The following is a 14,258-nucleotide window of genomic DNA, read 5'->3' on the forward strand; positions in this document are numbered from 1 at the left end:
CATAGCCTGTGTGACCACAGTACCTGATCCGCCAGAAGCAATACCATGAGAAGAAGTAGATGAGGAGCCAGCACGTGTACCAACAGAAGAAGTGATAGCGGATGATGTTGATGTAGAACCGCCACATGCAGGAGCAAGGCCGAGACACACGGCATTGGAAGGATCGGTAAGCCAGTCCCAAAGGTCAAATTGCATAAGCATCACCATGATCTTCATCTTCCAGACGACAAAGCTGGAGCCGTCAAGCTTTTTGTCAGGAGGAAAGATGGGCATGGCTGGGAGTGTTGCCATAGGTACAAAAAAAAAATCAATAGAGAAGTATCGTATGTGAAATCAAAAGCAAAGGTGAGGATAGGATCAGAAAACCATGCCGGATAGAATGCCAAAAGACTGCGAAGTAGAGGGCAAGTGACGGGAGGGGCAAGGGAGACCCGAAGGGATGCCGATGAAGCAAAGTCGAGGTGCTGTCTGAACCTGAAATTGCAGCAAAAGGGAGCTGGAAACTCCATGAGAAACGCCGGTTGAGCAAAACGCCAGGTGATGAACACCGGATGCCGAGAAGGTAAGGTGAGGGCTGTAAATGCACCAAAACAGGCTAAAAATCAGCAATGGATAAGTCAGAAAATCGCCGGCAAATTCACATGTTGGTTCAACTTCCAAGCGGGAAGACCAAGGGGCAAGGAGTAGGAGGCTCCGGCTGTCCAGAGAGAGACAATGGCGATCAACACACGGAGACAGATGGAAAAGGCTATCAAGCCCCAATAGCTCCATATGGCAAAATTGTTGTGTACAAGACAAGGTGAATGGGAGAGTGCAGCCCCCCCCTCCTATATATAGGAGAATAGGGGAAGGTAGAGCAGACCAAAAACCCTAATGACCTAGCACAAAAGCACCCATGAATATGAAAAAATGGAAAAGGACCAGAATAAGTTCGGCCGGGCAAAATGCTGAGCAAAACCCTAAATGTGCCTGAAGATCCCTGTCCAGCAGGTGTACGGGTCGCCAACCCACAACCAAGGGCCAGTGCACGTGATGTGTGTGAACCCTGTAGGCAAGGTGCGAAGCATCTAGAGATGAAGAATCTAACATGAAATATCATAGAAAAATGTCTGATGATTTCTCGAGCGGGCATTAAAGTTCGCCAAGAGAGACTATCCTCTAGGTGCAGCATACACTGATGTGTTGGGGGAAAAGTAACATATAGCAATGTACAAGAATCTACCTGTCTCAGCTCTCAATCTCACCCATATGTATCTGGCGTGATCATCTCTCCGAACAATGTGCACAAGCGGCTATAACTCCTCTATGAATAAGACTCCTACTCCTCCCGACCCTCTGCCTCTGTGCTCTGATCTCCTCTCTACTCCACCTATATCCAGTCACATTTAGCATAAGTTGTCCCGTTGCCTGGTGTGTCTCTGAGTAAAAGACAATGTCTCTCCCCATATAGCTAACCTCAAAGGCCCCTACATCAAGACGAAGTGACCAGTTACAGTTCCATGCTGCCATCTTTAGTGTGGCCCCACAGGTCTCGCATCGTCATGCAGAGTGTCGTTCCAATATCACCACCCTTCCATCTCGGTAAAAAGAAATCTTACCTTTTTCCCTTGCCGCTCTAATATCCGGCATTATCTCTTGCATATGAGCAATCTGCGAGAGGGTGAGGTCCGTCTTCTTAAGAGTTGATCTCTTCTTCAAAAAGTCCTTCGCTTCCATGGAGGGGAAACTAAGGATAACTGCCCTTTTCTTCGAGGTTTCCCCATTGCTTCCATTTTTCTTATTGCCCACTCTCCAAGCTCTTGTATGCGTCAGCTCATTAACCGTCTTCGTCCATATTATCTTTGCCTTTAAGGCCACAAATTCTCACATGTAAGGCACGCACCCATCTCCTTTGCTCCTCTTCTAGTGTCAAGTTAATAATGGTGAGAGAGAGAAATGAAATGAAATGTTATATTCACGTCTTCAAAAGAACAAAATGACCTATGAGACCAATCTGTTACAAAATAGTGAATCTGATACCATGTCTGGGTACAAAAAGACTAGAACAAAAATACTACTACTACTAGAATCCATCCTCATCTGCACTCTGGATGTCGAGACGTTATAGCTCGAATCCTCTGCTGTAGTCTCCGTCGATGCTGTGTAGCCCCTCTCCTCAATCGTGGTTGTTTGGATCTCCGTAGCTCCAGCGCTCGGTCGATGAGAGTGCCGGTAGTGGTCGAATGAGTGTGGGCCGAGCTCTACAGTGATGGCTGCTCCTCTGGCTGTCCCATATCTAGTGAAAAGGAATCGGTAATCTGTCTCTGGGACTGTCTCTCTCTAGCTCTTCCCAGTAAAGTGTCTCTACATCTGTGTAACTCAAGTAGATATAGCCCAAGACATCTCTGGTCCTCATAACTCATGACCCTAGAGAAAGGACCCAAAACCCTCTTTGAATAAGCAGTGGAAACGGCCCCGAATCTTATAGTACACTTTGCAATGACATATGTAATGTAGCTTTGTCTTTGGCTCTGGCTGGCATAAGCGGCATATCTTGTTGTCTGCTAGTATCCCTCTGAATCTACCAGTCTCAATCTCCAGCTGATGTGAGGATGTGCGTATCTGACCAATGGCACACCGCAAACCATGAGACATATGTGTTATCCATAGAGCTGGGTCGAATCACAAACCCATCTCCCTTGAGGCGGAGAAGATGCTCTCTATAGAAAGCTGCCCAATTCCTGTGGTGACTCTATCCATGTCCTCCTGGTATCCAGCTGGATCATGTCCTGATGAATGAGTAGTGATCTCCACCCGTGTAAGAGACATCGAGGGGGAAGCCTGTCCATGGTGAAGCCATGCATCTGAAACCATGATGTCATCTGTGCATACCAGCATGAAGTGTCCCCCTGAAGAGCTAATTGTTTGGAAGACTCAAGGGCCAGTCTAGCATATCTGTCTCTAGTAGTATCCCACAAGCTGTGCACAAAGGAGACTGATCTGGTAAGAGCCTCAATCTCCATGGGAGGGGCAGCTAGCTTTGCTCGAATGATAGCGTGGGGTACGGAGGCCTTGGCTCTGCTCAGTCGAGAGATCATAGATACCAAGGGCCTCTCCATACATCTCCAACCATCCTGGCCTAGAGAAGGTCCCCATATCTGCACCCCATACAACATAGGTGAGGCTACTAAAGTATCAAAGAGCCATAACTTTGTCCGAGGTTCCTGGAGCTGAACCTGCGAACACATCCTCTCCAAGCCTCCCTCCCAAGGCCGCATAAGCTCTAGTCAGTCTAGTATGAAATCCACAAAGCTACACTAAATCCATCACCCATGTGACATGCCCTTCTCAATGATAGGCTCTGAGTGTCAGAATATGATCAAGAGTGGAGAAAGTCCTCCTAAAACCGGCCTGGCCCTTTGCCCGTACACCCTCACCCTCTGCCCAATTAATCAACAGCTGCTCAAGAATGGATGCCTAAACCGTGCTAATGTGTGCCCAACCATAATAGTGCGGTAATTCCCAAGCTCTGTAGTAGGATCACCTGCCTTGAAGATAGGCACAATAGTAGACAACCTCCAAGTCTCAGGTAACCCCTCACACATGGCACGATTGAACAACACTGCAAGAACCTCTACGAGCATATCTCTAGCATGTATAAAGTGCTCTGCTACTAGACCATCATGATCATATGCCCTGCTGCTCCTCATCCTGTCAATGGCTCTCTTTACCATCTCAGTGGTAAAGAAGGTGCTGGTAGGTGGGCATGGCTCTGTAGGATCTGGAAGGGGTCCTGTCTAGGAACTATATATAACGATGTCGCATACTGGCCCCACACATGAGAAGTAATCACTTGGGGAGGGGAGTTCTCATGAAAGAATCGACATACCTCTCCTGAGTCTCTACTCAAGAACAGCTAATACAAGTCTCGCTCCCTCTCGGCCAAGTAAGCTCGTTTCTTCTGTAGCAGGAGAATATCATTGAGCTTGGAGATGGCTTCTTCGAGAGTGTCTTCATCGGTGCACCATGGTGAGGGAACTCCCCCAATCTTGACCTTGAGGCCGAGGGATTCTTGTAGCCGACGTTCTTGTAAAACTGCATGTATCTTAGTGTTGATCTCCTTGGTGATGTCCTGTGTGGCCGATTGGGCTTGGGTGACCTTTGCTTCAGCTTGCTTTACCTTGTCGGTGGTGAGATCTACCATAGAGTCAAATCGTGCCTCAAGTTCGCTAAGGCGAGCCTTGAGGTCACGTTTTTCTTCCATGACGCGGAGAGAGAGAGAGAGAGAGAGAGAGAGAGAGAGAGAGAGAGAGAGAGAGAGAGAGAGAGAGAGAGAGAGAGAGAGAGAGAGAGAGAGAGAGAGAGATGATATGATATGATATATTAACGTCTTCAAAAGGCCAAAATGACCTATGAGATCAGCTGATACAAAGTGGTGAAACTAGTACAATGTCTGAATACAAAAGTACAAAGGTACTGAATGCAAAAAATAAAAATGAGAAGTGAGTAGTGATAGTGAAAATGAAGTGTAGAGTAAGTTCTCAATGACACTCCGGATGTCGTGCTAGGATGTCCCTCATCCTCTGCTGAAGTCTCCGTCGATGGAGTGTGCTCCTGTGTCTCGGTCGTGGTCGCCTCGATCTCCCAAGCTCAATCGCCCTGTCAATGAGGGTGCCTCTGGTATGCACGCGGGCACAACTCTGCGCTGGTGGCTGCTCTCCTGGCTTTCCCGATCCAAAGAAATCTGTGATCGGTCTCTGTGACTGTCGTGTCCCATGTTTCCTCAACAGACTATCCCTATGCCGCTGTAACTCAAGTAGATATAAGCCAAGGCATCTCTGATCCTCATACTTCATGACTCTATCTAGGGGTCCAAAGCCCTCCCTGAATAAGCAATGGAAGCGCCCTCGTATCTCATAATACACAGTGCAGTGGCATATGTAATGTAACTCTGTCTCTGGCTCTGTACCGCATAATTTACATATCCTGCTCTCCGGTGGTATCCCTCTGAATCTGCCCGTCTCATTCTCCAAATGGTGTGAGGATGTGCGGATCTGACCTATAGCGCATCGCAAACTATGAGACAGATGAGTGTCCATGTAGCTCGGACGAATCACAAACCCATCTCCCGAGAGTTGGAGAAGATGCTCCTTGTAGAAAGCCATCTTCGTGCCCAACTCCTGCACTGGCTCTACCCATGTCCTCTTGGTGTCCAACTGTATAAGATCCTGACGAATAAGTCTAGTGATCTCTGTCCATGTGACTGGTAGTGATGGTGCATCCAGGGAATACTGAAAAGGAGGCAGTCTATCTAGGCTGAAACCATGCCTCTGAAACCAAGAGGTCATTTGCGCATACCAACATGATGTGTCTCCCTGCGTCGCTAACTGTCTAGAAGAGTCCAGAGCCAATCTAGCGTATCTGCATCCACGTGTATCCCATAGGCTGTGCAAAAAGGACACTGATCTGTTAATAGCCTCAATCTCTACAGGAGGGGCTGCTAGCTCCGCTCGAATAATCGCATGTGGTACGGAGGACTTGGCTCTACTCATCCGAGAGATCATAGATACCAAGGGCCTCTCCATGTTCCTCCACTTGTCATGATCCACAGATGGTCCCCACACCTGTACCCCATAAAGCATAGCTGAAGTAACCAAAGTATCAAAAAGCCATAGCTTTGTTCGTGGTTCCTGAAACTGAACCTGCGAACACATCCTCTCTAGCCCTCCCAGTGCTGCATATGCTCTAGAAAGTCTAGTCTCTGCTGCTCTCCTCAGAGCAAACCTCTGTCCCGAGAATACCACCCCAAGATATGTATATGCATCTGTGTATTCCACAGTGTCCTGACCATATACGAGTGTAGGTGCCGATCTCCTGACCCACTGCGGAGTAGTGTTAAACACCATAACCTTGGTTTTACCAAGGTTCACAGACAATCTACTATCCTCCGCAAAGCTGTGTAATGCATCCAACTGTCTCTGCATGCCCTCTGGTGACTCTGATATCAACACAATATCATCAGCATATAGTAACAAAGGGATCTATGTCCCTGCTAGCTGAGCACCTCTGTCGCCTTCTCTGTCAATGTAGTCAGAAACCTCATCTACATACATACCAAATAGTGTAGGGGACAGAGGACACCCCTGCTTCTCACCAATAGTGAAATGCACAATGTCAGAAATCCCCTCAGGAGTGCGTACGTGGCCAATCACTGAGCCGTATAAAGCCATGATCCCCCAAATGATCTCTGTGGGCACTCTCAACTCCTGCAACCTGTGCATCAATCTGGCTCTCGGTACTGTGTCGAATGCTTTGCGGAAATCCACAAAGCAACAATACATCCGTCTCCCATGTGCCCTACCCTCCTCAATAATGGCTCTGAGTGTAAGAATATGGTCCAAGGTGGAGAAACCCCTCTTGAATCTAGCCTGTCCTGTTGCTCGTATGCCCTCATTTTCTGCCCATTTACTCAGTTGCTGCTCTAGGATGGATGCATACAACCGTGCTAATGTGTGCCCTACCATAATAGTACGGTAATTCCCTGGTACCTTGGGATCCCCTGCTTTAAAGAGAGGTACAATAGTAGATAAACTCCAAGACCTGGGCAGTCCCTCACACATGACCCGGTTAAACAACCGCGCAAGAACCTCTGACAATAAATCTCTAGCATGTATCAAGTGCTCTACCAACAAACCATCATGATCATATGCTCTCCTAGTCTTCATCCTGTCAATGGCCTTCTTCACCATCTCAGTGGTAAAGAAGGTACTGGTGTCTGGGCATGGCTCTAGGGGGTCTGGTAGAGGCGGTTGCCCCGGTATTGTATATAATGATGCTGCATACTGACCCCAAATTTCGGGAGAAGTAATCACTAGAGGGGGGGAGTGCTCATGGAAGAAACGCCAGGCCTCCCCTGAATCTCGACTCAAAAAGAGCTGATACAAATCATGTTCCAACTCGGCTAAAAAGGCCCGCTTCTTCCGTCGTACTAGACGCCGAAGAGCAATCCGAGACTGTTTATATGTGATCACCCCAAGTACAAGCTCGCGCTGAATCTGAGCTCTCATCTCTCTGCACTCATCATCATACCAACTATTTTGAGGTATGCTACCAGAACGTCTTCTCTGATCTGGTCGAGTATGTGGGTATGCCTTTGTTGCTGTCCCATGCAAGATCTCAATCAATAGAGTAGTAATCTCCTCCACAATATAAACTGGCTCGGCTGCCCACATCCGTCTGTATATCTCCTCTACATACACCGAGTCGGTCTCTGGTGTAAAAGCATATCGTGTGTGTGCAATCCTTTGTGGTGTCTGAGAAGCATTATACTGGAAGGAGACTGAAAAAGTCAAAAGAGCATGGTCCACTGCTATTCCAACAGGTCTAGATCCCACACTAAGATCCTGAATACTAGAAATGAAGCTCGGTGAAGTCATGACATAATCCACTGTACTAGCCCCATGTCTGTGCGGAAAGCATGTAAATCCCCCAGAAGAAGGAAAAATCTCTATTCCATTAAGTATGGCCAAACCATGCATAGTTGTCATCTCCATGAGATATCTCCCATGCTCTGTATGCTCCCTATCTGTTGAGTGTCTGTCAAGCCCCATCTCCGAAATATCCACTTCTCTGAGTATCTCCTCTGAGGTATCATCGAATACCGTTTGGGAGTTGGCCGTCCTGCATTAAAGTCTCCCAGGAGATACATCTCTAGAAAACTCCCATATGTCATCATCAAGTATAGAGAAAGGAGATTGTCCTTTGGGTGAGGCAGAGACTGAAGTACTTGGGGGAAAGTAACATATAGCAATATATAAGAATCTGCCGGTCTCAGCTCTTAGTCTCACCCACATGTATCTCGCCTGGTCATCTCTCCGAACTATGTGTAATAGTGGCTGCAATTCCTCCTTGAATAAGACAGCTACACCTCCTGAACCCCGACTCCCGTGCTGGGATCTAGCATCTGGTCTACAAGCTGTTTCCCATAAATAACCAGTCACACGTGGCATCAACTGTCCAGACATCAAATGCGTTTCTGAGTAAAAAACAATGTCTCTATCTTTGAAGCTATCCTCAAAAGCACTCACATCCAACCTATAAGATCCATTACAATTCCATGCCGCCATCGGAGTGTGGTCCCATAGGTCTCGCACCGTCATGCTGTGCGCTTTTCCAAAACCACTACTTTCCCTCCTCTATAAAATGCAATTTTTCCTTTCTCCCTTGCTGCCTTAATCTCTACCATCAACTCTTGCATATGTGTTATTTGCGCCAAAGTAAGGTCATCCCCCATAAATATCCCTGTGTTCTTAAGTGCTAGTCTCTTCTTTAGGAATTCCTTCCTTGATTCCATAGTTGGGAATCGCAAAATAAGTGCTTTCTCTTTGACATTTCCCTTTCCATCAATTCCCTTCTTTCCTACTCTCCAAGCACCTGTATGCGTAGGTTCCGGGATGCCCATGCGTTGCAAGAGTTCCTTCACTTCATCCTCTACATTTCCAGTGTCTTTGATACCTGTAATACGCACATGCAGGGCTCTATTCTTCCTCTTCTGTTCCTCTTCAATGGTCATATTGATGATGGTAGAAGTCTGTACGGCTTCTGGCATTTGGGCCTTCCCTTTCTTTGCACCCGCAATCCATTTTTCTGCTTCATCAACCTTCTCTTGTGTTTTAAAAAGGCGCTCCGCCCATGAAGAGGCCGCTTTCGAATTTTTCTCTTCCCCTTTGCGCAAAGTTTCCACTTGCTCCTTAATTTCCTCAAGCTCCTTCAACATCGAAGGCTGATTTTCCCTCTCCATTTTGGGCATAATCTTGCAAGCTGCAAGCTCCCCTTTAAGCTCTTCAATCACTGCATCCTTTTCCTTTATGCACTTTTCCACATTTGTTTTCCAAGCATCAAAGCTTGCAATTGCCTCATCTAATTTTTTCTGTATAATACATTCCATAACATTCACTTCTGCCCGCACTAAATTCTGCATCTCCCCTTTCAAGGATGCGTACATCTCATCATGTTTACCAAGCATCGCTTCATCCAATTCTTTCCTCATATCTGCATACATAGAATTCTTATAGTTATCCGCATTTGCATACATCTCTTTCCTAATATCATCTCTTATAAAGCTGAGCTCTGATTTAATCATTACTTCAATTCTTTTCATTAATACATCATCCTTGACTCTGATGGTTTTCCCTGCCCGTAAAGAACCTAGCGAGAGTATACTTTCTCTGTTCCTCCGCTTGAAAGTCGCTTGCATTTTTTGTGGAGTGACGAAGCTACTTGTATCATCCAACTCATCTGGTTGGTCCATCCTCAGAGAGAAAACTCCCTTGCTGCGTATCTGCTGCTCAGCACGTGGTCGTCACTTGCTCTCTGCTCCTTGTGCGTGTTACTCAGGCCAACACACAATCAACACTGCTCAATCCAGCATGCGGCCTGCTGAACCTCAAAGCTTGCACACGCTTTGCCTACAGTAGACTGTTTGCACGTGACCTAAGGTACTGTGTGCACGCGCGCTATCGAGAGAGAGAGAGAGAGAGAGAGAGAGAGAGAGAGAGAGAGAGAGAGAGAGAGAGAGAGAGAGAGAGAGAGAGAGAGAGAGAGAGAGAGAGAGAGAGATGAAACATGAAATGAGAGAGAGAGAGCGAGAGAAAACACAAGTGCTCTGCAAATGATGCTCTCAATACACATGAAATGAGAGAGAGAGAGAATGAAATGAAATGATATATTAACGTCTTCAAAAGGCCAAAATGACCTATGAGACCAAGCCGTTCCAACATAGTGAATCTGATACCATGTCCGGAATCAAAAAGAACTGAAACAAAATACAATGTGTAGTACAATGAAAGAAGGGGGGAAGATATGGTGGAGATCCATCCTCATTTGCACTCTGGACGTCAAGAGAGTATGGCTCGAATCCTCTGCTATAGTCTCCGTCGATGTTGTGTAGCTCCTCTCCTCAATCGCGGGTGTCTAGATCTCCCTAGCTCCAATGCTCGGTCTATGAGAATGCCAGTAGCGGTAATATGAGTGCGGGCAAAGCTCTGCGATGGTGTCTGCTCCTCTGGCTGCTTCTCTGGGGGTCCAATATCTAGTGTAAAGAAACTGTAATCTGTCTCTGGGGTCGTCTCTCTCCAGCTCTCATCAGTAAAGTGTCTCTGTGCCTGTGTAGCTCAAGTAGATACAGTCCAAGACATCTCTGATCCTCATAGCTCATGACCCTAGATAGAGGCCCAAAACCCTCTCTGAATAGACAATGAAAACGGCCTCGTATCTCATAGTGCACTGTGCAATGACATATGTAATGTAACTCTGTCTCTGGCTCTAGATGACATAAGCGGCATATCCTGCTATCTACTGGTATCCCTCTGAATCTGCCAGTTTCAATCTCAAGCTGATGTGAGGATGTGCGTATCTGGCTAATGGCACAACGCAAGCCATGAGAAAGATGTGTGTCCATATAGCTAGGTCGAATCACAAACCCATCCCCTGTGAGGTGGAGAAGATGCTCTCTATAGAAAGCCATCTTCGTGCGCAACTGCTGTACCGGCTCTATCCATGTCCAGCTGGATCAGATCCTGACGAATGACTAGTAATCTCCACCCGTGTCACACACACACAGAGAGAGAGAGAGAGAGAGAGAGAGAGAGAGAGAGAGAGAGAGAGAGAGAGAGAAATGAAATGATGATATATTAACGTCTTCAAAAGGCCAAAATGACCTATGAGACCATCAAATACAAAGTGGTGAATCTAATACAATGTCCGAAGTACAAGTATAAAAAGTACTGAATGTAAAATGTGAAAAATGAAAAATGAAGTGTGAGATGTGAAATGTGAAATGTGAAATGTAGAATAGGCCCTCAATGACACTCTGGGTGTCATGCTAGAATGCCTCTGATCCTCTGCTGGAGTCTCCGTCAATGGAGTGTGCTCTTGTGTCTCGGTCGTGGTCGTCTCGATCTCCCGAGCTCAGTCGCCCTGTCAAGAGGGTGCCTCTGGTATGAATGTGGGTACAACTCTGTGCTGGTGGTTGGTCTCCTGGCTCCCTCGATCCAGAGAAACCTGTGATCTGTCTCTGTGACTGTCGTACTCCATGTCTCCTCAGCAGACTATCTCTATGTCGATGTAGCTCAAGTAGATATAAGCCAAGGCATCTCTGATCCTGATACCTCATGACTCTATCTAGGGGTCCAAAACCCTCCCTGAATAAGCAATGGAAACGCCCTCGTATCTCATAATACACAGTGCAGTGGCATATGTAGTGTAGCTCTGTCTTTGGCTCTCTATCGCATAGTTGGCATATCCTATACTCCGGTGGTATTCCTCTGAATCTACCCGTCTCAATCTCCAGCTGGTGTGAGGATGTGCGAATCTGACCAATAGCACATCGCAGACCATGAGACAAATGAGTGTCCATGTAGCTCGGACGAATCACAAACCCATCTCCCGAAAGTTGGAGAAGATGCTATTAAACAAGATGAAATATTACTCCTAACAAGGCAAAACTGCTAACAAGATACTCCATAGAACTACTATCACGAACCTTACACACCAAAAAACCAAATCAAGCAAAGGGGCATATCTGAACTTCAAACATACCCAAAGGCAAGATAAACCCTGCGCATCAGTTATTAAATCGAACAATAAATCCAGCCAACTTTTCGAGCAAGACTTAGAGGAATGCACATGCAGCTTCAAAGAGGAGTAAATAGAAAAGTGCAAAAAAGGAGGTCCAAACATATCTTTGGAAACATACAATGGTAACATCCACGAAGCTTTCATGTATGAGATCAGCACTTACCTCAAACTCAATCTGTAATTCTGCGATCTTACTTTCCCCCATTACAACAAACTGCATGAGACGATTCTAGTGAATGTTTTTCTCCATAAAACCTTGAGAAAGCAAGAAAGCTAAAATCATGAATTTAAAAGAGCTCAGATGGGAATACCTCGGCTCCCTTCATAACAGAGCAGTTTAGGGTAGCTCTAATTAATTCCAAGTCCGAATCTGACACTTGAGAAGCAAGGCAACCAACCTGATTCATGAAACTTAGTGCATAACTTTGTGTTTTTTCTTGTGCCAGTAAGTTGATCAAGTCTTATCATGTATTGCAGTCCATGTCAGAAACTTTAGCATAAGAGACGAACTTCTACTGCAGACAAAAAAAAGTTTGATACGAAAAATTCAGCAAGCCCTGTATGTCATAACACCATCCGCCGTTATTAGAATTCAAAACCTTTTTCCTCTAGAGGAGAAGTTGCAATATCAGTGTGTTGAATTTCTCTCCCCAGTATTTATTCACTCCACAATCATTTGACGACCAGAACTAGAGGCTCAAGTGGTCAAACTTTGTCAAGCTAGACATTTTACGTAGGAAAATCAAATTCTTTTGGCTTCCTTTCACTCTTCTTTATTTTAAAAAAATATGAAGCAGGGATCCTCTCTTGTGCTCCAATTATGCTCGTATTTCCCGATACCCATATTTTAGCTATATTTGGAGTGAAAGCTAGAACTGGACCTGGGTGCAGCGCGGTGACAGACTAGAATATACAATAGCTGAGAGAGACTGATGTATTGTGGAAGAGGATGGAGCTTTGTATCACTCTCAAAGTTTTCACTTCTCTAATCTTTGAGATCTGATGGAAGACCTACATCTTCCCATGTGGGAGACACTCCATAGATATTTCCGTGATATCTTATATGTTTAGACTACGGACGTAATTTTTTGATCGGTAGCTCCTTTCAGCTTTTAGCTTTAGGCTTACTTTTCTATTTCTCTTAGATGAGAGATTTCCTTCATTGTATGTACTGGTTATGGCCTTTAGAGAAGTTAAACGACTCTTTCTTTCTTTCTCTCTCTCTTGAGGCCAACTGCTCTCTCAAACATACCCACTCTCCTCTCTTTGTAGAGCAGAGGAGAGTGCATGCTCCCAAATCATATCAAAGGGCAATGAGCGAATAACGAATGTCTTTGTGCACTTTAATATTAAGAATAGGATTCAATGAGGTCGTTCTTTACATCCTTTGTAATGAAGAGATGGCATGATTCATATAGGAGGAAATTGCACAAGGCTTGCAACATGGAATTCAGGTGCTTTTTGTACAAATTTTAAGATTAGGATTCAGGAATTAAGAAAACGTTTCTTTACATTACTTGCAATGAAGAGATGGCACGATTCATATCAGAGACGAAGTTGGAACATGGCTTGCAACATGATTTCGAGTAATTTTTGTACAAAAAATTGCTACCGATGTGCGATTACATTGACAGAGAGGGTGATAGAGGTGCCCAGCTGGCAGGGACGTGGATCCCATTGTTGTTATATGCTGATGATATTGTCTTGATCTCTGACTCACCAGAGGGTATGCAGCGACAGTTGGATGCATTACACAGTTTTGCAGAGGATAGTGGATTGTCTGTAAACCTTGGTAAAACCAAGGTCATGGTGTTTAACACCACACCGCAGTGGATCAGGAGATCGGCACCGACCTTCACGTATGGTCAAGAGATTGTGGAGTATACAGATGCATACACTTACCTTGGGATAGTCTTCACTGGGCCGAGGTTTTCTTTGGGGAGAGCAGCAGAGACTAGACTGACCAGAGCTTATGCGGCCTTGGGAGGCTTGGAGAGGATGTGTTCGCAGGTTCAGTTCCAGGAACCTCGGACAAAGTTATGGCTCTTTGATACTTTAGTAGCCTCAGCTATGATGTATGGGGTACAGGTATGGGGACCTTCTGTAGGCCAGGATGGTTGGAGACGTATGGAGAGGCCCTTGGTATCTATGATCTCCCGATTGATTAGAGCCAAGGCCTCCGTACCTCACGCGATCATTCGAGCAGAGCTAGCTGCCCCCCCCATGGAGATTGAGGCGCTTACCAGATCAGTGTCCTTTGTGCACAGCCTATGGGATACTACTAGAGACAGATATGCTAGACTGGCCCTTGAGTCTTCCAGACAGTTAGCTCTACAGGGGGACAGTTCATGCTGGTATGCACAGATGACTTCATGGTTTCAGACGCATGGCTTCACCATGGACAGGTTGCCCCCTTTCCAGTATTCTCTTCACGCACCCTCGCTGTCTCTTACACGGGTGGAGATCACTAGACTCATTCGTCAGGACCTGATCCAGCTCGACACCAGGAGGACATGGATAGAGCCGCCTCAGGAGTTGAGCACGAAGATGGCTTTCTATAGAGAGCATCTTCTCCACCTCACAGGAGATGGGTTTGTGATTCGACCCAGCTACATGGACACACATATGTCTCATGGTTTGCG

General features: G+C 46.0%; 1 protein-coding gene across 3 annotated transcripts in view; it reads right to left on the bottom strand.

Moving 5' to 3' along the window:
* The window catches only part of LOC147438998 (UDP-Glycosyltransferase superfamily protein), a 198,556-nt gene that overhangs the window by 27,516 nt on the left and 156,782 nt on the right, over positions 1-14,258 (bottom strand). For all 3 annotated transcript variants that reach the window (XM_086484947.1, XM_086484946.1, XM_086484948.1), the window contains 2 exons: positions 11,928-12,014; positions 11,780-11,830 (listed from right to left, as the gene is read on the bottom strand). In XM_086484947.1, the coding sequence (XP_086341073.1) occupies positions 11,780-11,830; positions 11,928-12,014 (138 nt within the window). The remainder of the gene's footprint in view (positions 1-11,779; positions 11,831-11,927; positions 12,015-14,258) is intronic.

Source organism: Adiantum capillus-veneris, chromosome 16, assembly GCF_014529385.1.
Source record: "Adiantum capillus-veneris isolate H3 chromosome 16, ASM1452938v2, whole genome shotgun sequence".
NCBI classification, from domain to species: Eukaryota; Viridiplantae; Streptophyta; class Polypodiopsida; order Polypodiales; family Pteridaceae; genus Adiantum; species Adiantum capillus-veneris.